This window comes from Coregonus clupeaformis, chromosome 21 (genome assembly GCF_020615455.1).
Source record: "Coregonus clupeaformis isolate EN_2021a chromosome 21, ASM2061545v1, whole genome shotgun sequence".
NCBI lineage: Eukaryota > Metazoa > Chordata > Actinopteri > Salmoniformes > Salmonidae > Coregonus > Coregonus clupeaformis.
Window position 1 is genome coordinate 8,630,717 of NC_059212.1, and position 26,244 is coordinate 8,656,960.

General features: G+C 50.7%; 1 protein-coding gene across 1 annotated transcript in view; it reads left to right on the top strand.

The window, feature by feature from the left end:
* The window catches only part of LOC121531586 (ephrin-B1-like), a 118,568-nt gene that overhangs the window by 59,744 nt on the left and 32,580 nt on the right, over window positions 1-26,244 (top strand). The window contains exon 2 of the mRNA XM_041836876.2: window positions 2,364-2,641. Within this exon, the coding sequence (XP_041692810.1) occupies window positions 2,364-2,641 (278 nt within the window). The remainder of the gene's footprint in view (window positions 1-2,363; window positions 2,642-26,244) is intronic.

Consider the following 26,244-nt stretch of genomic DNA (forward strand, 5'->3'; position numbering starts at 1 on the left):
ATGCGCTCTTCTCCCGCTGACTCCATGAAGGGTGGGTGATTCTGTGATGAGTGTGATGGGAGGAGTCAGGCGCAGGAGGGTATTCACCGAATACAGAGTTTATTCCTTCGTTACACAAAATACGCTGGAATAGCGACAAACGAAACAGGCACAGGGGAAACTACCTACCCTGGCAATACACTGTAACGGTATCTCCATACAATACATAGGCACAGGGGAAATATCTACCCTGGCAACAAAATGGTACGAGTAGCTCCACCGAGCTATACTACTCTCATATTCAAAAAATCACCCACAAGGACAAGGGGGCAGAGGGAACACTTATACACGGACTAATGAGGGGATTAGAACCAGGTGTGTGTGATTGACAAGACAAATGTGATGATGATAATTGGGGCGGCAGTGGTTAGTAAGCCGGTGACGACGAACGCCGAAGTCTGCCCGAACAAGGAGGGGAGGCAGCCTCGGTGGAAGTCTTGACAAGGATATGCATTTTCTTGATTTAATCTGAAAGGAAACACTTTAAAGTTTGTGGAAATGTGAAATTAATGTAGGAGAATATAACACATTAGATCTGGTAAAAGATAATACAAACAAAAAAACATGTGTTTTGTTTTTTTATTGAATCATCTTTGAAATGCAAGAGAAAGGCCAGACAGTGATGTACAAATCTAGGTGTAATTTAGATTGTGTCCACAAGATGGCAGCATTGTGTGTGCAAAGTTTCAGACTGATCCAGTGAAGGATTACATCACTACACAATATTTTGTATCAAGTCTGCCAGGAGTTTTCCCAAATGTTCCGAATTGGTCAATTTATACATTTTCAGTACATAACTCTAGAGAACATACAAAAATGCTATGGTAATAGATGTATTTAGTTTACACACTCCCAGGAATGTCATACATGATGGATCATTAGCTTCCCTACAGAAGATACCTTCACACATCTAGATGGCCAAACAAAACTGTTACATTTTATCTCTGGGACCCTCAGAATGACAAATCAGAGCAGGATTACTGAATGTAAGGACATTATTTACCTTCAAAGGTGAATGTATCAAACCAGTTGCCGTGACAAAAGTGTTTTGTTGTTGTGCACTATCCTCAAACAATAGCATGGTATTTTCTAGCTGTAATAGCTACTGTAAATTGGACACTGCAGTTAGATTAACAAGAATTTAAGCTTTCTGCCAATGTAAGACATGTCTTTGTCCCAGAAAGTTGGCTGTTGTTTACATTTTTATTTTAGTCATTTAGCAGACACTCTTATCCAGAGCGACTTACAGTTAGTGAGTGCATACATTTTCATACTGGCCCCCTGTGGGAATCGAACCCACAACCCTGGCGTTGCAAACGCTATGCTCTACCAACTGAGTTACACTAGGGGCCGTTTTAGTCACATATCGCATATTGAGCAGCAACTTAAGATGAATCACAATCATCTAAATGTGATTTTGAGCACTGTGGGTGGACGCCCTAATTCGATACGCACCCAATGCATATGGATGTCTGGTAAATTTCTCAAATGTCCAGTAAATTAATATCTTGCAGGTCATGTCGTCTGGCGCCAAATTTTCGAAACGGAAATCCTGGTACACGCGCATGTGTGTGAAAGAATGAATGAATGAAAGGAAGGGAGAAAATTAGAGAAAGAGAAGGAAAGAGAGAGGGGGCAGGGCGAGGGAGAAAGAAAGCGAGAGAGGGGGGTAGAGTTGGGTGGTCAGCTTCAAAGCCTCATGTTGCTATGGTAACTTGTTTACGCCTCACTGGTGCGTCTTGTAGATCCAATTAGCGACTGATGGAGTCCTAGTCTGGGTTGGGGCGACACACACCCCCTCTTATCACCCTCTGAATTAATGCCCCCCTAAGCAGAGAGCAGACAATAACAGGGGAGTACCGGCCCATTGTCTAACCCCTTTCTGTGTGTGTGCATGCATGCGTAACAGCCAATCCCCTCTCTGATCCCATGAGACCTCCTTCAATCTGCATACTCTATCATCTCCATCTCATTACATTAACACAGAGTCCATTCTTATCATTGTAACATGTCATTACATTAACACAGAGTCCATTCTTATCATTTTAACATGTCATTACATTAACACAGAGTCCATTCTGATCATTTTAACATGTCATTACATTAACACAGAGTCCATTCTTGCTTACTTATATAGGGAACAGGGTGCCATGTGGAGGCATTTACAGATATCCTCTTCCCATCAGGTTCCTGTCAGGTAGAGGGGTTGTCATCTACCCAGACATCTCATTAACTCTCTTCTCCTCTCTCCTCAGGCTCCTGTCAGGTAGAGGGGTGGTCATCTACCCAGATATCTTATTAACTCTCATCTCCTCTCTCCTCAGGTTCCTGTCAGGTAGAGGGGTGGTCATCTACCCAGATATCGGGGACAAGCTAGACATTATCTGCCCCAAGGCTGAGCCAGGACGGGACTATGAGTTCTATAAGCTGTACCTGGTCAGGAGGGAGCAGGCGGAGGGGTGCAGCACGGTCATGGACCCCAATGTACTGGTCAACTGTAACAAGCCAGAGAAGGACATCAAGTTCACCATCAAGTTCCAGGAGTTTAGTCCCAACTATATGGGCCTGGAGTTTAGGAAGAATATGAATTACTACATCACATGTGAGTACTGAATAAAGCTTTATAAAGTTGAGCCAAGAGCAGGAAAAAGCCTCTACCTCTTTTTCCTTTTCCCCAAGCTTTGACTATGTACAGACTCAGTGAGCATGGCCTTGCTATTGAGAAAGGCCGCTGAAGGCAGACCTGGCTGTCAAGAGAAGACAGGCTATGTGCACACTGCCCACAAAAGGAGGTGGAAACTGAGCTGCACTTCCTAACCTCATGCCAAATGTATGACCATATTAGAGACACATATTTCCCTCAGATTACACAGACCCACAAAGAATTTGAAAACAAATCACAATTTGATAAACTCCCACATCTATTGGGTGAAATACCACAGTGTGCAATCACAGCAGCAAGATTTGTGACCTGTTGCCACAAGAAAAGGAACAAACACCGTTGTAAATACAACCCATATTTATGTTTATTTATTTTCCCTTTTGTACTTTAACTATTTGCACATCCTTACAACACTGTATATAGACATACAGTGAGGGAAAAAAGTATTTGATTCCCTGCTGATTTTGTACGTTTGCCCACTGACAAAGAAATGATCAGTCTATAATTTTAATGGTAGGTTTATTTGAACAGTGAGAGACAGAATAACAACAAAAAAATCCAGAAAAAAACATTTAAAAAATGTTATAAATTGATTTGCATTTTAATGAGGGAAATAAGTATTTGACCCCCTCTCAATGAGAAAGATTTCTGGCTCCCAGGTGTCTTTTATACAGGTAACGAGCTGAAATTAGGAGCACACTCTTAAAGGGAGTGCTCATAATCTCAGTTTGTTACCTGTATAAAAGACACCTGTCCACAGAAGCAATCAATCAATCAGATTCCAAACTCTCCACCATGGCCAAGACCAAAGAGCTCTCCAAGGATGTCAGGGACAAGATTGTAGACCTACACAAGGCTGGAATGGGCTAAAAGACCATCGCCAAGCAGCTTGGTGAGAAGGTGACAACAGTTGGTGTGATTATTCGCAAATGGAAGAAACACAAAAGAACTGTCAATCTCCCTCGGCCTGGGGCTCCATGCAAGATTTCACCTCGTGGAGTTGCAATGATCATGAGAACAGTGAGGAATCAGCCCAGAACTACACGGGAGGATCTTGTCAATGATCTCAAGGCAGCTGGGACCATAGTCAACAAGAAAACAATTGGTAACACACTACGCCAAAAAGGACTGAAATCCTGCAGCGCCCGCAAGGTCCCCCTGCTCAAGATAGCACATAAACAGGGCTGTCTGAAGTTTGCCAATGAACATCTGAATGATTCAGAGGAGATCTGGGTGAGAGTGTTGTGATCAGATGAGACCAAAATCGAGCTCTTTGGCATCAACTCAACTCGCCGTGTTTGGAGGAGGAGGAATGCTGCCTATGACCCCAAGAACACCATCCCCACCATCAAACATGGAGGTGGAAACATTATGCTTTGGGGGTGTTTTTCTGCTAAGGGGACAGGACAACTTCACCACATCAAAGGGACGATGGACGGGGCCATGTACCGTCAAATCTTGGGTGAGAACCTCCTTCCCTCAGCCAGGGTATTGAAAATGGGTTGTGGATGGGTATTCCAGCATGACAATGACCCAAAACACACGGCCAAGGCAACAAAGGAGTGGCTCAAGAAGAAGAACATTAAGGTCCTGGAGTGGCCTAGCCAGTCTCCAGACCTTAATCCCATAGAAAATCTGTGGAGGCATCTGAAGATTCGAGTTGCCAAACGTCAGCCTCGAAAACTTAATGACTTGGAGAAGATCAGCAAAGAGGAGTGGAACAAAATCCTTCCTGAGATGTGTGCAAACCTGATGGCCAACTACAAGAAACGTCTGACCTCTGTGATTTCCAACAAGGGTTTTGCCACCAAGTACTAAGTCATGTTTTGCAGAGGGGTCAAATACTTATTTCCCTCATTAAAATGCAAATCAATTTATAAAATTTTGACATGCGTTTTTCTGGATTTGTTGTTGTTATTCTGTCTCTCACTGTTCAAATAAACCTACCATTAAAATTATAGACTGATCATGTCTTTGTCAGTGGGCAAACTTATAAAATCAGTAGGGGATCAAATACTTTTTTCCCTCACTGTAATATGACATTTGAAATGTCTCTATTATTTTGGAACTTTTGTGAGTGTAATGTTTACTGTTCATATTTATTGTTTATTTCACTTTTGTTTACTATCTATTTCACTTGCTTTGGCAATGTGAACATACGTTTCCCATGCCAATAAAGCCCTTAAATTGAAATTTAATTGAGTTCAGCCTGTAGGCCCCCCTCCTCCCTCCTCCCTCTCAGTGGGGGAGAGAGAATTCAGCCTGTAGGCCCCCCTCCTTCCTCCTCCCTCTCTCAGTGGGGGGGAGAGAGTTCAGCCTGTAGGCCCCCCCCTCCTCCCTCCTCCCTCTCTCAGTGGGGGAGAGAGAATTCAGCCTGTAGGCCCCCCTCCTTCCTCCTCCCTCTCTCAGTGGGGGAGAGAGAATTCAGCCTGTAGGCCCCCCTCCTCCCTCTCTCAGTGGGGGAGAGAGAGTTCAGCCTGTAGGCCCCCCTCCTCCCTCTTCCCTCTCTCAGTGGGGGAGAGAGAGATCAGCCTGTAGGCCCCCCTCCTCCCTCCTCTTTCCTCCCTCTCTGAGTGGGGGAGAGAGTTCAGCCTGTAGGCCCCCCTCCTCCCTCCTCCCTCTCTCAGTGGGGGAGAGAGAATTCAGCCTGTAGGCCCCCCTCCTCCCTCCTCCCTCCTCCCTCCTCCCTCCTCCCTCCTCCCTCCTCCCTCCTCCCTCCTCCCTCCTCCCTCCTCCCTCTCCCTCCTCCCTCTCTCAGTGGGGGTGAGAGAGTTCAGCCTGTAGGCCCCCCTCCTCCCTCCTCCCTCTCTCAGTGGGGGGGAGAGAGTTCAGCCTGTAGGCCCCCCCCTCCTCCCTCCTCCCTCTCTCAGTGGGGGAGAGAGAGTTCAGCCTGTAGGCCCCCCTCCTCCCTCCTCCCTCTCAGTGGGGGAGAGAGAGTTCAGCCTGTAGCCCCCCCTCCTCCCTCCTCCCTCTCAGTGAGGGAGAGAGAGTTCAGCCTGTAGGCCCCCCCCCTCCCTCCTCCCTCTCAGTGGGGGAGAGAGAGTTCAGCCTGTAGGCCCCCCCTCCTCCCTCCTCCCTCTCAGTGGGGGAGAGAGAGTTCAGCCTGTAGGCCCCCCTCCTCCCTCCTCCCCTCTCTCAGTGGGGGAGAGAGTTCAGCCTGTAGGCCCCCCTCCTCCCTCCTCCCTCTCTCAGTGGGGGAGAGAGAGTTCAGCCTGTAGCCCCCCCTCCTTCCTCTCAGTGGGAGAGAGAGAGTTCAGCCTGTAGGCCCCCCTCCTCCCCTCCTCCCTCTCAGTGGGGGAGAGAGAGTTCAGCCTGTTGCCCCACCCCCCTCCTCCCTCGCTCAGTGGGGGAGAGAGAGTTCAGCCTGTTGCCCCCACCCCCCTCCTCCCTCGCTCAGTGGGGGAGAGAGAGTTCAGCCTGTAGCCCCCCTCCTCCCGCCTCCTTCTCTCAGTGGGGAGAGAGAGTTCAGCCTGTAGCCCCCCTCCTCCTCCTTCTCTCAGTGGAGGAGAGAGAGTTCAGCCTGTAGCCCCCTCCTCCTTCTCTCAGTGGGGGAGAGAGAGTTCAGCCTGTAGCCCCCCTCCTCCTTCTCTCAGTGGAGGAGAGAGAGTTCAGCCTGTAGCCCCCCTCCTCCCGCCTCCTTCTCTCAGTGGAGGAGAGAGTTCAGCCTGTAGCCCCCCTCCTTCTCTCAGTGGGGGGAGAGAGTTCAGCCTGTAGCCCCCTCCTCCTTCTCTCAGTGGAGGAGAGAGAGTTCAGCATGTAGCCCCCCCTCCTCCCTCCTCCCTCTCAGTGGGGGAGAGAGAGTTCAGCCTGTAGGCCCCCCCCCTCCCTCCTCCCTCTCAGTGGGGGAGAGAGAGTTCAGCCTGTAGGCCCCCCTCCTCCTTCTCTCAGTGGGGGAGAGAGAGTTCAGCCTGTAGGCCCCCCCCTCCCCTCCTCCCTCTCTCAGTGGGGGAGAGAGAGTTCAGCCTGTAGGCACCCCCTCCTCCCTCCTCCCTCTCAGTGGGGGAGAGAGAGTTCAGCCTGTAGCCCCCCCTCCTCCCTCCTCCCTCTCAGTGAGGGAGAGAGAGTTCAGCCTGTAGGCCCCCCCTCCTCCCTCCTCCCTCTCAGTGGGGAGAGAGAGTTCAGCCTGTAGGCCCCCCTCCTCCCTCCTCCCTCTCAGTGGGGGAGAGAGTTCAGCCTGTAGGCCCCCCCTCCTCCCTCCTCCCTCTCTCAGTGGGGGAGAGAGAGTTCAGCCTGTAGGCCCCCCTCCTCCCTCCTCCCTCTCTCAGTGGGGGAGAGAGAGTTCAGCCTGTAGCCCCCCCCCCTCCTTCCTCTCTCAGTGGGGAAGAGAGTTCAGCCTGTAGGCCCCCCTCCTCCCTCCTCCCTCTCAGTGGGGGAGAGAGAGTTCAGCCTGTTGCCCCACCCTCCCTCCTCCTCGCTCAGTGGGGGGAGAGAGTTCAGCCTGTTGCCCCCACCCCTCCTCCCTCGCTCAGTGGGGGAGAGAGAGTTCAGCCTGTAGCCCCCTCCTCCCGCCTCCTTCTCTCAGTGGGGGGGAGAGAGTTCAGCCTGTAGCCCCCCTCGCTCAGTGGGGGAGAGAGAGTTCAGCCTGTAGCCCCCCCTCCTCCCTCCTCCCTCTCTCAGTGGGGGAGAGAGAGTTCAGCCTGTAGCCCCCCTCCTTCCTCTCTCAGTGGGGGGAGAGAGTTCAGCCTGTAGGCCCCCCCTCCTCCCTCCTCCCTCTCAGTGGGGGAGAGAGAGTTCAGCCTGTTGCCCCACCCCCCTCCTCCCTCGCTCAGTGGGAGAGAGAGAGTTCAGCCTGTTGCCCCACCCCCCTCCTCCCTCGCTCAGTGGGGGAGAGAGAGTTCAGCCTGTAGCCCCCTCCTCCCGCCTCCTTCTCTCAGTGGGGGAGAGAGAGTTCAGCCTGTAGCCCCCTCCTCCTCCTCCTTCTCTCAGTGGAGGAGAGAGAGTTCAGCCTGTAGCCCCCTCCTCCTTCTCTCAGTGGGGAGAGAGAGTTCAGCCTGTAGCCCCCCCTCCTCCTTCTCTCAGTGGAGGAGAGAGAGTTCAGCCTGTAGCCCCCCTCCTCCCGCCTCCTTCTCTCAGTGGAGGAGAGAGAGTTCAGCCTGTAGCCCCCCCTCCTTCTCTCAGTGGGGGAGAGAGTTCAGCCTGTAGCCCCCCCTCCTCCTTCTCTCAGTGGAGGAGAGAGAGTTCAGCATGTAGCCCCCCCTCCTCCCTCCTCCCTCTCAGTGGGGGAGAGAGATTCAGCCTGTAGGCCCCCCTCCTCCCTCCTCCCTCTCAGTGGGGGAGAGAGAGTTCAGCCTGTAGGCCCCCCCTCCTCCTTCTCTCAGTGGGGAGAGAGAGTTCAGCCTGTAGGCCCCCCTCCTCCCCTCCTCCCTCTCTCAGTGGGGGAGAGAGAGTTCAGCCTGTAGGCCCCCCTCCTCCCTCCTCCCTCTCAGTGGGGGGAGAGAGTTCAGCCTGTAGCCCCCCCTCCTCCCTCCTCCCTCTCAGTGAGGGAGAGAGAGTTCAGCCTGTAGGCCCCCCTCCTCCCTCCTCCCTCTCAGTGGGGGAGAGAGAGTTCAGCCTGTAGGCCCCCCTCCTCCCTCCTCCCTCTCAGTGGGGGAGAGAGAGTTCAGCCTGTAGGCCCCCCCTCCTCCCTCCTCCCTCTCTCAGTGGGGGAGAGAGAGTTCAGCCTGTAGGCCCCCCTCCTCCCTCCTCCCTCTCTCAGTGGGGGAGAGAGAGTTCAGCCTGTAGCCCCCCTCCTTCCTCTCTCAGTGGGGGAGAGAGAGTTCAGCCTGTAGGCCCCCCTCCTCCCTCCTCCCTCTCAGTGGGGGAGAGAGAGTTCAGCCTGTTGCCCCACCCCCTCCTCCTCGCTCAGTGGGGGAGAGAGAGTTCAGCCTGTTGCCCCACCCCCCTCCTCCCTCGCTCAGTGGGGGAGAGAGAGTTCAGCCTGTAGCCCCCCTCCTCCCGCCTCCTTCTCTCAGTGGGGGAGAGAGAGTTCAGCCTGTAGCCCCCCTCCTCCTCCTTCTCTCAGTGGAGGAGAGAGAGTTCAGCCTGTAGCCCCCCTCCTCCCTCTCAGTGGGGGAGAGAGAGTTCAGCCTGTAGCCCCCCTCCCTCCCTCCTCCCTCTCAGTGAGGGAGAGAGAGTTCAGCCTGTAGGCCCCCCCTCCTCCCTCCTCCCTCTCAGTGGGGGAGAGAGAGTTCAGCCTGTAGGCCCCCCCTCCTCCCTCCTCCCCCTCAGGGGGGGGAGAGAGTTCAGCCTGTAGGCCCCCCCCCCCCCCTCCTCCTCTCAGTGGGGGAGAGAGAGTTCAGCCTGTAGGCCCCCCTCCTCCCTCCTCCCTCTCTCAGTGGGGGAGAGAGAGTTCAGCCTGTAGCCCCCCTCCTTCCTCTCTCAGTGGGGGAGAGAGAGTTCAGCCTGTAGGCCCCCCCCCCTCCCTCCTCCCTCTCAGTGGGGGAGAGAGAGTTCAGCCTGTTGCCCCACCCCCCTCCTCCCTCGCTCAGTGGGGGAGAGAGAGTTCAGCCTGTTGCCCCACCCCCTCCTCCCTCGCTCAGTGGGGGAGAGGAGTTCAGCCTGTAGCCCCCCCTCCTCCCGCCTCCTTCTCTCAGTGGGGGAGAGAGAGTTCAGCCTGTAGCCCCCCCCCCCCTCCTTCTCTCAGTGGAGGAGAGAGAGTTCAGCCTGTAGCCCCCCTCCTCCTTCTCTCAGTGGGGAGAGAGAGTTCAGCCTGTAGCCCCCTCCTCCTTCTCTCAGTGGAGGAGAGAGAGTTCAGCCTGTAGCCCCCCCTCCTCCCCGCCTCCTTCTCTCAGTGGAGGAGAGAGAGTTCAGCCTGTAGCCCCCCTCCTTCTCTCAGTGGGGGAGAGAGAGTTCAGCCTGTAGCCCCCCTCCTCCTTCTCTCAGTGGAGGAGAGAGTTCAGCCTGTAGCCCCCCTCCTCCCTCCTCCCCTCTCAGTGGGGGAGAGAGAGTTCAGCCTGTAGGCCCCCCCTCCTCCCTCCTCCCTCTCAGTGGGGGAGAGAGAGTTCAGCCTGTAGACCCCCTCCTCCCTCCTCCCTCTCTCAGTGGGGGAGAGAGAGTTCAGCCTGTAGGCCCCCTCCTCCCTCCTCCCTCTCAGTGGGGGAGAGAGAGTTCAGCCTGTAGCCCCCCTCCTCCCTCCTCCCCTCTCAGTGAGGGAGAGAGAGTTCAGCCTGTAGGCCCCCCCTCCTCCCTCCTCCCTCTCAGTGGGGAAGAGAGTTCAGCCTGTAGGCCCCCTCCTCCCTCCTCCCTCTCAGTGGGGAGAGAGAGTTCAGCCTGTAGGCCCCCTTCCTCCCTCCTCCCTCTCTCAGTGGGGGAGAGAGAGTTCAGCCTGTAGGCCCCCCTCCTCCTCCTCCCTCTCTCAGTGGGGGAGAGAGAGTTCAGCCTGTAGCCCCCCCCCCTCCTTCCTCTCTCAGTGGGGGAAGAGAGTTCAGCCTGTAGGCCCCCTCCTCCTCCTCCTCCCTCTCAGTGGGGGGAGAGAGTTCAGCCTGTTGCCCCACCCCTCCTCCCTCGCTCAGTGGGGGGAGAGAGTTCAGCCTGTTGCCCCACCCTCCTCCTCGCTCAGTGGGGGAGAGAGAGTTCAGCCTGTAGCCCCCCCCTCCTCCCGCCTCCTTCTCTCAGTGGGGGAGAGAGAGTTCAGCCTGTAGCCCCCCCTCCTCCTCCTTCTCTCAGTGGAGGAGAGAGAGTTCAGCCTGTAGCCCCCCCTCCTCCTTCTCTCAGTGGGGGAGAGAGAGTTCAGCCTGTAGCCCCCCCTCCTCCTTCTCTCAGTGGAGGAGAGAGAGTTCAGCCTGTAGCCCCCCCTCCTCCCGCCTCCTTCTCTCAGTGGAGGAGAGAGAGTTCAGCCTGTAGCCCCCTCCTTCTCTCAGTGGGGGAGAGAGAGTTCAGCCTGTAGCCCCCCTCCCTCCTTCTCTCAGTGGAGGAGAGAGAGTTCAGCATGTAGCCCCCCCTCCTCCCTCCTCCCTCTCAGTGGGGGAGAGAGAGTTCAGCCTGTAGGCCCCCCTCCTCCCTCCTCCCTCTCAGTGGGGGAGAGAGAGTTCAGCCTGTAGGCCCCCCCTCCTCCCTCCTCCTCTCAGTGGGGGAGAGAGAGTTCAGCCTGTAGGCCCCCCTCCTCCTTCTCTCAGTGGGGGGAGAGAGTTCAGCCTGCAGCCCCCCCTCCTCCCTCTCTCAGTGGGGGAGAGAGAGTTCAGCCTGTAGGCCCCCTCCTCCCTCCTCCCTCTCTCTCAGTGGGGGAGAGAGAATTCAGCCTGTAGGCCCCCCTCCTCCTTCCTCCCTCTCTCAGTGGGGGAGAGAGAGTTCAGCCTGTAGGCCCCCCCTCCTCCCTCCTCGCTCTCTCAGTGGGGGAGAGGGAATTCAGCCTGTAGGCCCCCCTCCTCCCTCCCTCCCTCCTCCCTCCTCCCTCCTCCCTCCTCCCTCCTCCCTCTCTCAGTGGGGGAGAGAGTTCAGCCTGTATCCCCCCCCCCTCCTTCTCTCAGTGGGGGAGAGAGAGTTCAGCCTGTAGCCCCCCTCCTCCTTCTCTCAGTGGAGGAGAGAGAGTTCAGCATGTAGCCCCCCTCCTCCCTCCTCCCTCTCAGTGGGGAGAGAGAGTTCAGCCTGTAGGCCCCCCTCCTCCCTCCTCCCTCTCAGTGGGGGAGAGAGAGTTCAGCCTGTAGGCCCCCCCTCCTCCTTCTCTCAGTGGGGGAGAGAGTTCAGCCTGTAGCCCCCTCCTCCCTCTCTCAGTGGGGGAGAGAGAGTTCAGCCTGTAGGCCCCCCTCCTCCCTCCTCCCTCTCTCCCAGTGGGGGAGAGAGAATTCAGCCTGTAGGCCCCCCTCCTCCTTCCTCCCTCTCTCAGTGGGGGAGAGAGAGTTCAGCCTGTAGGCCCCCCCCTCCTCCCTCCTCGCTCTCTCAGTGGGGGAGAGGGAATTCAGCCTGTAGGCCCCCCCTCCTCCCTCCTCCCTCCTCCCTCCTCCCTCCTCCCTCCTCCCTCCTCCCTCTCTCAGTGGGGGAGAGAGAGTTCAGCCTGTATCCCCCCCCCTCCTCCTTCTCTCAGTGGGGGAGAGAGAGTTCAGCCTGTAGGCCCCCCTCCTCCTTCTCTCAGTGGGGAGAGAGTTCAGCATGTAGCCCCCCTCCTCCCTCCTCCCTCTCAGTGGGGGAGAGAGAGTTCAGCCTGTAGGCCCCCCCCTCCTCCCTCCTCCCTCTCAGTGGGGGAGAGAGAGTTCAGCCTGTAGCCACCCCCCCTCCTCCAGCTCACTGTAATATGACATTTGAAATGTCTCTATTATTTTGGAACTTTTGTGAGTGTAATGTTTACTGTTCATATTTATTGTTTATTTCACTTTTGTTTACTATCTATTTCACTTGCTTTGGCAATGTGAACATACGTTTCCCATGCCAATAAAGCCCTTAAATTGAAATGTAATTGAGTTCAGCCTGTAGGCCCCCCTCCTCCCTCCTCCCTCTCAGTGGGGGGGAGAGAATTCAGCCTGTAGGCCCCCCTACTCCCTCCTCCCTCTCTCAGTGGGGGGGAGAGAGTTCAGCCTGTAGGCCCCCCTCCTCCCTCCTCCCTCTCTCAGTGGGGGAGAGAGAATTCAGCCTGTAGGCCCCCCTCCTCCCTCCTCCCTCCTCCCTCTCTCAGTGGGGGAGAGAGAGATCAGCCTGTAGGCCCCCCTCCTCCCTCTTCCCTCTCTCAGTGGGGGAGAGAGAGATCAGCCTGTAGGCCCCCCTCCTCCCTCCTCCCTCTCTCAGTGGGGGAGAGAGAATTCAGCCTGTAGGCCCCCCTCCTCCCTCCTCCCTCTCTCAGTGGGGGAGAGAGAATTCAGCCTGTAGGCCCCCCTCCTCCCTCCTCCCTCCTCCCTCCTCCCTCCTCCCCCCTCCTCCCTCTCTCAGTGGGGGAGAGAGAGTTCAGCCTGTAGGCCCCCCCTCCTCCCTCCTCCCTCTCTCAGTGGGGCAGAGATAGTTCAGCCTGTAGGCCCCCCCTCCTCCCTCCTCCCTCTCAGTGGGGGAGAGAGTTCAGCCTGTAGGCCCCCCTCCTCCCTCCTCCCTCTCTCAGTGGGCGAGAGAGAGTTCAGCCTGTAGGCCCCCCTCCTCCCTCCTCCCTCTCTCAGTGGGGGAGAGAGAGTTCAGCCTGTAGGCCCCCCCTCCTCCCTCCTCCCTCTCTCAGTGGGGGAGAGAGAGTTCAGCCTGTTGCCCCACCCCCTCCTCCCTCGCTCAGTGGGGGAGAGAGAGTTCAGCCTGTTGCCCCACCCCCCTCCTCCCTCGCTCAGTGGGGGAGAGAGAGTTCAGCCTGTAGCCCCCCCTCCTCCCGCCTCCTTCTCTCAGTGGGGGAGAGAGAGTTCAGCCTGTAGCCCCCCTCCTCCTTCCTCCCTCTCAGTGGGGGAGAGAGAGTTCAGCCTGTAGGCCCCCCTCCTCCCTCCTCCCTCTCAGTGGGGTAGTGAGAGCAGCAAATGATGTCACAGGGATGAACTCTCCTATATAAACAGAAAGACAGTCCTCATGGGGTCTCTGTATGGGTTATGGTCTTTCTGAGTGAGAGTTTCACTAGCTGAGTTCGAATACTCATACTAACTACACTAACCGTACTATTTGTGACGTAAAGGTAAGGGGTCATTGAGACTCAGCAGGGGTCAGCAGTGATGATAACCTCTGACCTAACCTCCAGACTAGGGTCCTCAGCAGGGCTCCCATAGCTCCCAGTGCATGCCTGCCATAAACCCAGCTAACAATTCAACTATTCCAGCCCCACAACAGGCATTCTACTAATGTTAGTAGAGCACCATAGAGATGAACTGATACTATGTAGAGCTGATTGAGCTGAGCATAGATGGTAGAGAGAGAGAGAGAGAGAGAGAGAGAGAGAGAGAAGACAGACCAGGCCAGGCTAGACAGACAGACCAGGCATTAAAGAAGAAGAAGCCTGCTATCGTCACTAGTCAGCTTAACATTGATTTCCTGAGAAACCTAGAACAGGAAACATGGTTCAGTCTGGGTAACAGACTGATCTGTACTGACAGATGCCATTCTGACTCTCACTCTGCCACCACAGCACTACACAGTCTCTACCCTCCATCCCTCCATCTCTACCCTCCATCCCTCCATCTCTACCCTCCATCCCTCCATCTCTACCCTCCATCTCTACCCTCCATCCCTCCATCTCTACCCTCCATCCCTACATCTCTACCCTCCATCCCTCCATCTCTACCCTCCATCCCTCCATCTCTACCCTCCATCCCTCCATCTCTACCCTCCATCCCTCCATCCCTCCATCTCTACCCTCCATCCCTCCATCCCTCCATCTCTACCCTCCATCTCTACCCTCCATCCCTCCATCTCTACCCTCCATCCCTCCATCCCTGCCCTCTATCCCTCCATCCCTGCCCTCCATCCCGCCATCCCTGCCCTCCAAATCAAAACAAATCAAATTTTATTGGTCACATGCGCCGAATACAACAGGTGCAGACATTACAGTGAAATGCTTACTTACAGCCCTTAACCAACAGTGCATTTATTTTAAACAAAAAAAGTAAGAATAAAACAACAACAAAAAAAGTGTTGAGAAAAAATCTCTACCCTCCAGAGATAAAAGGTGAGAGAGAGGGAGAGAGATATAAAAGGTGAGAGAGAGGGAGAGAGAGATAAAAGGTGAGAGAGGGAGGGAGAGAGATAAAAGGTGAGAGAGGGAGGGAGAGATAAAAGGTGAGAGAGAGGGAGAGAGAGAATAAAAAGGTGAGAGAGAGGGAGAGAGATAAAAGGTGAGAGAGGGAGAGAGATACAAGGTGAGAGAGAGGGAGAGAGAGATAAAAGGTGGGAGAGAGAGATAAAAGGTGAGAGAGAGGGAAAGAGAGGGAGGGAGATAAAAGGTGGGAGAGTGAGATAAAAGGTGGGAGAGAGAGATAAAAGGTGAGAGAGAGAGATAAAAAGGTGAGAGAGGGAGAGAGAAATAAAAGGTTAAAGGTTAAAACCCCCAGTAGATGTACAACAGATCAGCACTGACCTAGATAGGAGCTGCACACACACACACTCACGGTCGCATAGGCACACACACACACACACACACACACACTCACGGTCGCATAGGCACACACACACACACACACACACACACACACACACACACACACACACACACACACACACACACACACACACACACACACACACACACACACACACACACACACACACACACACACAGAATCAAGATTAGTAGGTTTATCCCTGTGTCTCCATGTCAACAACTCTCTGTTTGTGTTTACTAGTGGTTTATGGGTTGTATGCCATGCCCTCCTACTGACTGTAGAGAGAGAGCTCTGTGTGGGGGCGTGTGTGTGTTTGTGTGCGTGTGTGTTTGTGTGCGTGTGTGTGTGTGGGGGCGTGTGTGTGTGTGTTTGTGTGGGGGCGTGTGTGTGTGTTTGTGTGGGGGCATGTGTGTGTGTTTGTGTGGGCGTGTGTGTGGGTTTTTGTGGGCGTGTGTTTGTGTGGGTGTGTGTGTGTTTGTGTGGGCGTGTGTATGTGTGTGTTTGTGTGGGGGCGTGTGTGTGTTTGTGTGGGCGTGTGTGTGTGTTTGTGGGGGCGTGTGTGTGTGTGTTTGTGTGGGGGCGTGTGTATGTGTGTGTTTGTGTGGGGGCGTGTGTGTGTTTGTGTGGGCGTGTGTGTGTGTTTGTGGGGGCGTGTGTGTGTGTGTTTGTGTGGGGGCGTGTGTATGTGTGTGTTTGTGTGGGGCGTGTGTGTTTGTGTGGGCGTGTGTATGTGTGTGTTTGTGTGGGGGTGTGTGTGTGTTTTTGTGGGCGTGTGTGTGTTTGTGTGTGTGTGTTTGTGTGGGGGCGTGTGTGTGTTTGTGTGGGCGTGTGTGTGTGTTTGTGTGGGCGTGTGTATGTTTGTGTTTGTGTGGGGGCGTGTGTGTGTTTGTGTGGGCGTGTGTGTGTGTTTGTGTGGGGGGCGTGTGTATGTGTGTGTTTGTGTGGGCGTGTGTGTGTGTTTATGTGGGCGTGTGTGTGTTTGCGTGGGCGTGTGTGTGTGTTTATGTGGGTGTGTGTGTTTGTGTGGGCATGTGTGTGTGCAGCACGGGGTTATTGAGGTTGGTTATTGCACTGGTTTTATTATTACTGAGAGAGAGAGAGAGAGAGAGAGAGAGAGAGAGAGAGAGAGAGAGAGAGAGAGAGAGAGAGAGAGAGAGAGAGAGAGAGAGAGAGAGAGAGAGAGAGAGAGAGAGAGAGAGAGAGAGAGAGAGAGAGAGAGAGAGAGAGAGAGAGAGAGAGAGAGAGAGAGAGAGAGAGAGAGAGAGAGAGAGAGAGAGGGCCACTTTCATTGTCATATTCATGGTTAGTGAATAGTAACCATTGGTTACGATAGAACCCTCTCTCAGATTAATCTAATATTCATGTATTCATCTAAATTAATCTGGTCCCTGCATCTCTAAACACACACACTGATCATCTTGACAAACACACACCCAGACACACACACAGACACACAGACACACACACACAGACACACAGACACCCAGACACACAGACACACAAACACAACCACTCGTCCTGTCTCAGCTGTGATGTACTCTTATGTTATTAAAGTAGTACTGTATCCATCCTCTCTTTCTTTACAGCCCCCTTTCCCTCCATCCTCTCCTCTCCATACATCCTCTTATTGTATACCCCTTCCCCTTCTCTCCCTCCCCCTTCTCTCCCTCCCTCTTCTCTCCCTCCCCCTTCTCTCCCTCCCCCTTCTCTCCCTCCTTCCTCCTCTTTCTCACGCTATGAGTGCAGTGGGGGAATGAGTTTGTGTATTCTCTCCCTCCCTCCCTCCCTCCCTCCCTCCCTCCCTCTCTCTCTGTCTCTCTCCCTCACTCAGTATATGTGTGTGTGTGCAGTATCTCTGTATGGAAGTCAACAGTGTTAACTGAAAGCTTAGATCTCCTCCCACTGTAGCGCTGTGTTCTCAGTCCAATAACTCTCTCTGTCCAACCATTACACACGTACACAGACGTGCAAACACACACTCGTGGATGTGCACACAGATAGAAAGAGGAGAGCATGAGTGAGAGAGAGAAATTGAGAGAGGGAAAGCGAATGAGAAAGAGAGAGAGAGAGGGGGATGGAAAGAGAGAGAGAACCACAGCATGGTAGTTGAGTTGAACTGATGAGTGGTTGATGAAACTGTGACCACTGGTGTGAACATTTCTGTGGGGTTTAGCGGACAGTTTGTTGATTAAATCTCAGATGAAGGAAGTGAAGAAATAAAAGCATGAATCATGAGGGAGACGACTGTGGTTTGCTGGACAACACATAAATAAACATGATCAATACATATAGAACTATATAAATACTGTTATGACAACCAGAGCCAAAACCCCTTTCTGTGAATTCACACACACACACACACACACACACACACACACACACACACACACACACACACACACACACACACACACACACACACACACACACACACACACACACACACACACACACACACACACACACACACACACACACACACACACACACTCTCTCTCTCTCTCTCTCTCTCTCTCTCTCTCTGCCCTTTGCTCCTCCCAGCTCATGTAATGGAAGGGAGTGTGTTGTATATTGGTATATGTATTTCTTCAGAATCCACTGGTTGAGTGAGAGATATGTTCAGTCAGCACAGCCATCATAAGGCTCAATGGATGCATATGAAATGGCACCCTAATACCTATATAGAACCTTATGGGCCCTGCTCAAAAGTAGTGCTCTACATAGGGAATAGGGTGCCAATTGGGATGCAACCAATGTGTTTTCTGTCACCAGCGCCTCCATAAGAGTGAATGAATTTCCAGTGGGCTCAGCAGTATGTTGTCAGGTTGAATGCTGCTGGGATATTGTAAGATGGATGATCCAGGACAGAATGGTAGTGTATGTTTCCTCATGATTAATATTGAATCTGAATGTATAGGCTACCTGTGCTTCTTAGATTATTAGTCCATGGTCCAGTGGACTACATCTCTCTCTCTCTCTCTCTCTCTCTCTCTCTCTCTCTCTCTCTCTCTCTCTCTCTCTCTCTCTCTCTCTCTCTCTCTCTCTCTCTCTCTCTCTCTCTCTCTCTCTCTCTCTCTCTCTCTCTCTCTCTCTCTCTCTCTCTCTCTCTCTCTCTCTCTCTCTCTCTCTCCAGTTCAGAGGTTAGATCAGTGCTGCTTCCTTTGTAACTAACAGGGAGAGAGCGGAGTATGTAATCAGGGTGTGTGTGAGGTTGGGCTTTAGGGTGTGTGAGGATGTAATCAGGGTGTGTGAGGATGTAATCAGGGTGTGTGAGGATGTAATCAGGGTGTGTGAGGATGTAATCAGGGTGTGTGAGGATGTAATCAGGGTGTGTGATGATGTAATCAGGGTGTGTGAGGATGGCATGTGTGTGTTTTCTCTCCTGTTACAGCTGGTCCTAAACTGGCAGTTCTATCACGGTTTGGACCAATACTCAGTGCTCTGTTGACGTGTGTGTATGTGTGAGCATGCATGCGTGTGTGTGGCTTCTACCTATGTGTGTGTGTCTGTGTGTGTGTGTGTGTGTGTCGTGACTGGGGTCCCCTGGTAGCTGTAGTCAGCTCTGTGCATTCCCCGCCATGTTAGCAGGCTGGAGTGGCTTCCTTAGGGCTGCGACATGCGTGCTGGTTCCACACACATACACACACATACACACAGATGGGACAGATGGGCGGACATCAACTCTCCTTTAAAACGGTACACCGCTCTCTCTCTCTCCCCCTCTCTATCTCTCTCACTCTCTCACTTTCTCTCTCTCTCTCTCTCTCTCTCTCTCTCTCTCTCTCTCTCTCTCTCTCTCCCCCCCCTCTCTCTCTCCCCCTCTCTCTTCCCCCTCTCTCTCTCTCTCACTCTCTCTCTCTCCCCCTCTCTATCTCTTTCACTCTCTTTCTTTCTCTCTTTCTCACTCTCTGTCTGTCTGAAACTTTACAAATGAATAATTACACAATATCTCATAACAAACTCACATTTTAGAATTAGGCAGATCATTTTAATGATGCCATTATTATGAAGACAACAGAACAGAGACTCTTTATTTCCACTGGAACAGTGAACCACTAGATCCATAGAAGTTACAAATAGATAGAATTTGTTTGTTTGTCAACAGGAAGCTATCCGTCAGTGCGAGTTATTGTTTGTTTGTCAACAGGAAGCTAGCCGTCAGTGCGAGTTATTGTTTGTTTGTCAACAGGAAGCTAGCCCTCAGTGAGAGTTATTGTTTGTTTGTCAACAGGAAGCTAGCCCTAAGTGAGAGTTATTGTATGTTTGTCAACAGGAAGCTAGCCTATCTTCAGCTGTTGACAGAGAGGAAGTCTGCAGGCTGTGTGTGTGTGTGTGTGTGTGTGTGTGTGTGTGTGTGTGTGTGTGTGTGTGTGTGTGTGTGTGTGTGTGTGACAACCTCATCTGTTGTTAGAGAGGCAGTCTGGAGGCCCTGCTGAAATGATCAGTGGAGGCTGGTACAATCCACAGAGGAGGAAAACACACACGCCAGAGAAAGAAACCAAAGCGGCATACACACTCTGAGACACACACACTCCGAGACACACACTCCGAGACACACACTTTTTTATGAGTGTGCAGTCTAGTTTGTGTGTTCATGTCTCTTTGACCAATGTAGGCCTATCTGTTAACCTTTAGCCCTGAAAGGTGAAAGGCTTTTTTTTCTGTGTCACCATTTCTCTTGTGGTTGTTTTCCTACATTACAGCATCACAACATTAGTGTAATGATGTGTATTAATATTATCCAGAGGTCAGTGACCTACAGTAGGGAGTCTGTCTGTATGATGGGAACACAGAGAGAAGGTCAGAGGATGACGTGACGAAGGATCAACCTTTATGAGGAGAGGGAGAGAGAGAGAAAGTGTGTCAGAAGATACGGCTGTCTGTTCCTGTTTGAGACAGATGACTAGCTACACTCCCCAAGGTCCCCACATTATTCTGCATCCTGACTGTCTGTGTGTGTGTGTGTGTGTGTGTGTGTGTGTGTGTGTCTGTGTGTGTGTGTGTGTGTGTGTGTGTCTGCTCTACCCTTTGTTAAGCATCTTTCCCTGTATAAAGTTACATGAGAGGTCTCTCTCTCTCTCTCTCTCTCTCTCTCTCTCTCTCTCTCTCTCTCTCTCTCTCTCTCTCTCTCTCTCTCTCTTTCTCTCTCTCTCTCTCTACTCTCTCTCTCTCTCTCTCTCTCTCTCTCTCAAATGACAGCTACCCGCCAAAACCGGTCTGTGTGATATATCAGACTTGCCTCAGCAACCATGATATGAAGCCATTGAAAATGCACAGACATTTAGAAACAAAGCATCCACATATCAAGGATGAAACAGACCATTTCTTAAACAAAAAACAGATGACAAACTAAACAACAATAGTTTCCCAGACAATGAGAATTTACTGAAGGCTTCATACTTACTCTCTCATTCACTATAGTTGAAGAGCTGGTCATTCCCTCAGTCGTGGACACTCGCAGAGACGTTTTAGGCACAACTGCTGTTACAAAGATCAGCGTAATCCCACTTTCCGATGACACTGTCAACCGTAGGATCCAGGATATGGCGGATGATATTGAATCACAGGTTTTAGACAGAGCCCATGCATCAAATTGGTTTGCAATCCAATTAGATGAGATGACTGACGTTATAAATGCCCCTCTTCTTGTACAGTTGAAGTCGGAAGTTTACCTACACCTTAGCCAAATACATTTAAACTCAGTTTTTCACAATTCCTGACATTTAATCCTGGTAAAAATGCCCTGTTTTAGGTCAGTTACGATCACCACTTTATTTTAAGAATGTGAAATGTCAGAATAATAGTAGAGAGAATGATTTATTTCAGCTTTTATTTATTTCATCACATTCCCAGTATTTGGTAGCATTGCCTTTAAATTGTTTAACTTGGGTCAAACGTTTTGGGTAGCCTTCCACAAGCTTCCCACAATAAATTGGGTGAATTTTGGCCCATTCCTCCTGACAGAGCTGGTGTAACTGAGTCAGGTTTGTAGGCCTCCTTGCTCGCACACGCTTTTTCAGCTCTGCCCACACATTTTCTATAGGATTGAGGTCAGAGCTTGTGATGGCCACTCCAATACCTTAACTTTGGTGTCCTTAAGCCATTTTGCCACAACTTTGGAAGTTTGCTTGGGGTCATTGTCCATTTGGAAGACCCATTTGCGACCAAGCTTTAACTTCCTGACTGATGTCTTGAGATGTTGCTTCAATATATCCACAGAATTTTCCTTCCTCATGATGCCATCTATTTTGTGAAGTGCACCAGTCCCTCCTGCAGCAAAGCACCCCCACAGCATGATGCTGACACCCCTGTGCTTCACGGTTGGGATGGTGTTCTTTGGCTTGCAAGCCTTCCCCTTTTCCTCCAAACATAACGATGGTCATTATGGCCAAACAGTACTATTTTTGTTTCATCAGACCAGAGGACATTTCTCCAAAAAGTATGATCTTTGTCCCCATGTGCAGTTGCAAACCGTAGTCTGGCTTTTTTATGGCGGTTTTGGAGCAGTGGCTTCTCCTTGCTGAGCGGCCTTTCAGGTTATGTCGATATAGGACTCGTTTTACTGTGGGTATAGATACTTTTGTACCTGTTTCCTCCAGCATCTTCACAAGGTCATTTGCTGTTGTTCTGGGATTGATTTGCACATTTGCACACCAAAGTACGTTCATCTCTAGGAGACAGAACGCGTCTCCTTCCTGAGCGGTATGACGGCTGCGTGGTCCCATGGTGTTTATACTTGCGTACTATTGTTTGTAGAGATGAACGTGGTACCTTCAGGCATTTGGAAATTGCTCCCAAGGATGAACCAGACTTGTGGAGGTCTAAAATATTTTTTTCTGAGGTCTTGGATGATTTATTTTGATTTTCCCATGATGTCAAGCAAAGAGGCACTGAATTTGAAGGTAGGCCTTGAAATACATCTACAGGTACACCTCCAATTGACTCAAATTATGTTAATTAGAAGCTTCTAAAGCCATTACATCATTTTCTGGAATTTTCCAAGCTGTTTAAAGGCACAGTCAACTTAGTGACTTCTGACCCACTAGAATTGTGATACAGTGAATTATATGTGAAATAATCTGTCTGGTAAACAATTGTTGGAAAAATTACTTGTGTCATGCACAAGTAATTTGTGGAGTAGTTGAAAAACGGGTTTTAATGACTCCAACCTAAGTGTATGTAAACTTCCGACTTCAAGCAAACTATAAAATTGCAGCTTTCAAGGAAAAGCTGGGCGTCTGGAGAGACCGAGTGGATAGAGGCATTTTCGATATGTTCCCCCTGTTCTCAACTCATGCTGAGTGGGTGATATAGACATGGATCACATACGTAAATTGAGCCAAACTCTGCTCAAATTCGAGGATTACTTCCCCTCACAATCTGATCCACGCCCAGGAAGGCAGTGGAATGCGTAATCCGTTCACCAGCACTGAAGAGACTCACAGCTTGTCACCGGTTGTTGAGGATAAACTATTGGAGCTGTCCTGTGATCAAGGCGCGCTCGTTTTAATGAGATGCGCCTGTCCACATTCTGGCTGCTCAGCAGCGGAGAATACCAGCAATTCAGCCAGATGGATGAAGACGTTAATCCCCTTTTATTCTACCTACTTAAAACCAGCTCCTCCTCTCTTGCTGCAACAAAATCTAAATATCGCAGCAGACTGGCTGTTGAAAACACCTTGAGTGTCCCTCTCCCCCTTCGCTATAAGACCTGTTGGTGTCCAAGAGACAGGCACACCCGTCTCATTGATTAGGTGAGTCAAACTTCTTGTACTGTTCTTTATTTTCATAATTATGTATTGAAAGAATGAATGAAAGATTGTTATTTGTTTATAGAGATTCAGTTGTTGTTACGTTGTTTTTATTGACAGCACAGGTAATGTGATTGTGTATAATGACTCAATAATTTTTTACATTGTTTTGTCATTTACAGACAGACAGTCCCTGAAGAAAACACAGAGAGAGACACTGCCCATGAAGACAGACAGACAGACAGACAAACCATGGGCTCCCGAGTGGCGCAGTGGTCTAAGGCACTGCATCTCAGTGCTTGAGGCATCACTACAGACCCCCTGGTTCGATTCCAGGCTGTATCACAACCGGCCGTGATTGGGAGTCCCATAGGGCGGCGCACAATTAGCCCAGCGTCGTCCGGGTTTGGCCGGTGTAGGCCGTCATTGTAAATAAGAATTTGTTCTTAACTGACTTGCCTAGTGAAATAAATAAATGAAGGCAGCCAAGTAAATGCATAATTCATTTATTGTAAAGTAAAAATACATTAAATAAAATTGGTGTTTTTTTATAAACAAAAAGCGATTGTCAATTATTTACCAAAGCGATCCCCAGAACAAGAAGAAAGGCTGCTCTGGGAGCTGCTGTCGACAGCTCATCTGGAGAGGTTAAGGCTGCTCTGGGAGCTGCTGTCGACAGCTCATCTGGAGAGGTTAAGGCTGTCCTCATCTGGAGAGGTTAAGGCTGTCCTCATGTCTACTCCCTCAGTCACCTTGTGGGGCGGCCTAAAGGGACTCTCCATCACACCAAGCACTGGGTTCGATTCAATCCGTACCGCAGAAGTTCAGCGCTATAGCACGTTTGAAATGTAAAGGTAATTTCCGATGGAGGCGACATATGCAGCGCTTACCGTGAATGCAGTCTCCGAGAATGCGGGAACATTGCCTTTAAATTTAAATTGGGGCTATAGCACTGAACTTCAGCGTTACGGATTGAATCGAGCCCCTTCTCACAGACACACTCTCCATCACACAAACACTGTCACACACACACACTCCTCAAACTCTTGATCCTACTTTAGAGTAGGGATGGGCATTTGAAATTATTTCACTATTCAAATAATATCATGACATTTTTTCGGATATCCGGATACTTTGTTTAAACTTGGACACTTGCTGATACTGTGCAGCCTGAGAGACCACCTCTCCCGAGACATGCAGGCTGCGCAGTAAGGCAGTGGCCGGCAGTGTGTGTGACACTGGAGGGAGACAGAGAAAATGTAGCCACTGATTGGCGCTAGTTAGAAAACGTGTAAATGCCATAGGTTATCATCCCATCTGGCCTGTCTTCACTGCGTCACATCCATGTTATAAGCTAGCTAAGATGGCCAGATGTTAGCTAGCCAGCTAGGCTATTTGACACTATTTTACTGCGGTCTCCCGTCCTTGTCTACAACATTCCATTCAGATTAAACAGCTTGTTGTAGCTGAATCCTTTCTCATTTAGCTAACTTAATTCCCTAATTTTAATTCCATTTTGCATTGATTCGATATCCCACTTCACGTTGCTAAACATGGAGTCTCTGACTGGTGCCAACAAACAAGCTACATGCCTGAAGCCTGTGTGGGCTTGTCACGCCCGCTCCCCCTCCCCGGCACTCGAGGGCGCCAGGCTGCCCATCGTTACGTACACCCGTCACCATCGTTACGCACACCAGCGCTTCATTGGACTCATCTGGACTTCATCAATGCTTACAGTTTTTTTCCAACTGCTTACACACATTTTAAAACTATGTCTCCTTGTTTCAAAACCTCTACACACAATTCCCAAAACTGCACACACAAAATGCAAAATGCCTCACATCTCCTATAAAAAGGAAAACTGCTTTCAAAATGCCATAAACACATGTCAGTATGAAGCATTTGCATCAAATGGCAAACACTTCTTTCATAATAGTACATTTTTGGATATACCATGTAAACACTGTTGCTCTAAATCTAAAGCTCTTTGGTCTTTCATAGGTTTATATCTACATTTCAATACAATGTTCTACAGTGAAAGTAATCTGCTGAGAGGGGTAACAAGTACACTGTAAACACCAATGCAATGTAGAAACAGAAAATATTTATTAGGCCAAACATTACTGTTGTATACAGTAGCATACAACAAAACCATAAACATATGTGAACCAAAAGTATATTCTTTAGAATACAGTAAAGAACACAATTGTGTGTGTGGGGGGGGCAGTCCAGGAATTGGTAGGCGGGGGGCAGTCGCCAGTGCTAAGCTACGCTTCATCTCTTCTCCGGGCTGGGTCTGGTCACAATCCTTCGTCCACATCACAAGATACGTTTTCTCTTGCCAAACATCGAGGGAAGTATCTCCTAGCATGGCGTATCCAACCTTGGACAGAGGCAACCTCTATGTCCCCACATGCGTCCTCCATTGCCTGGAGAAGCGGCATGCGGGCATAGGGTTGGCGATCATACACTTTCCAGCGCCAGGCTGAGAATAATTCCTCTATGGGATTTAGAAAAGGAATATGGGGGTAGGTACAAAGCTACAAATTGTGGATGGGTGGCAAACCAGTTTTGGACCAGAACAGCCCGGTGAAAACTAACATTGTCCCATATAACCAATAATATATATAATCTAGCAGGCTCCTGATCTGGATCAGGCACAAGCATTGTGTAAATTGCATCCAGAAAAGAGAGCATATGGCCGGTGTTGTACGGACCCAGTGTGGCATTGTGATGGAGGACCCAGTTTTGAGTGTTGGCAGCACACATAGTTATATTACCCCCACGCTGTCCAGGGACATTGGTAATTGCCCTCTGTCCTATTACATTTCTTCTGAAGCCAACCTCATCCACATAAATAAATTAATGGCTAATTACATGGGCATCCATCTCCAATACTCTCTGTAACAGACAAAATTATATACAGATTAGTAAATATGGTATGTCTGAAGTACTGGAAGTAGTGTTGCATACATACCTCTACAAAGTCATGTCGCAGATTCTTGACTCTGTCAGAGTTTCTCTCAAATGGCACCTTGTAAAGTTGTTTCATCGTCACTTGGTGCCGTTGGAGGATGCGTTGTATGGTCGACAGGCTTACAGCATTGATGTTGTTAAATATGGTGTCATTATTCAAGATATGCTCTCTTATCTCTCGAATCCTAATTGCATTGTTGGCCAAAACCCTATTTATATAATTCCAGTCTCTTGTACATCTGTAAACAAGCATCCTCGTCCTCCATGATGTCTTTGCCTTTCCACTCTGTACAGAATTCAAACACTGTCATGATTTAACTGGATTTGAACCCAAATGCAGACAACTACACCGAGCCAGAGAAGGTTTAACAGGTTTATTTACAAAGTTCAATTTGTCCAGGTTTCCAATAATAGGGGAAGAGCAAGTCCAGGTTTACAGGGAGGGTAACAGATCCAGGTTCAGAGCAGGTGTGGTACCATAATGTCCTAGTGTCCGTGGTGAGTCCAAAAGGGAGGTCCGGTAGTGGAAAGCAGGATGGTGGTGGCAGGAGTGAAGCGGAGGCAGGAGTCAGGTTCCAATAATCTGTGGCACAGGAGAAAAGTAACTAGAACAGGCCAAAAACACAAAGGGCGAAAACAAGCAGGTTGAGTCAACAGCGAAACTAACATGGTCGTCTTGACTATGATCTGACGATGAGTGGCAAGTTTGACCGGGTCTTTAAGGCTGAGGTGATTATGGTGAATGAGCTGCAGCTGGAACCCTGACTCCCGCACACCAGACTTCACTCCTGCAATCAAGGACAGACAGAGGGGAGGGGGAGAGCAGAGAGCAAGCTACCTAGCAGCAGTAGGC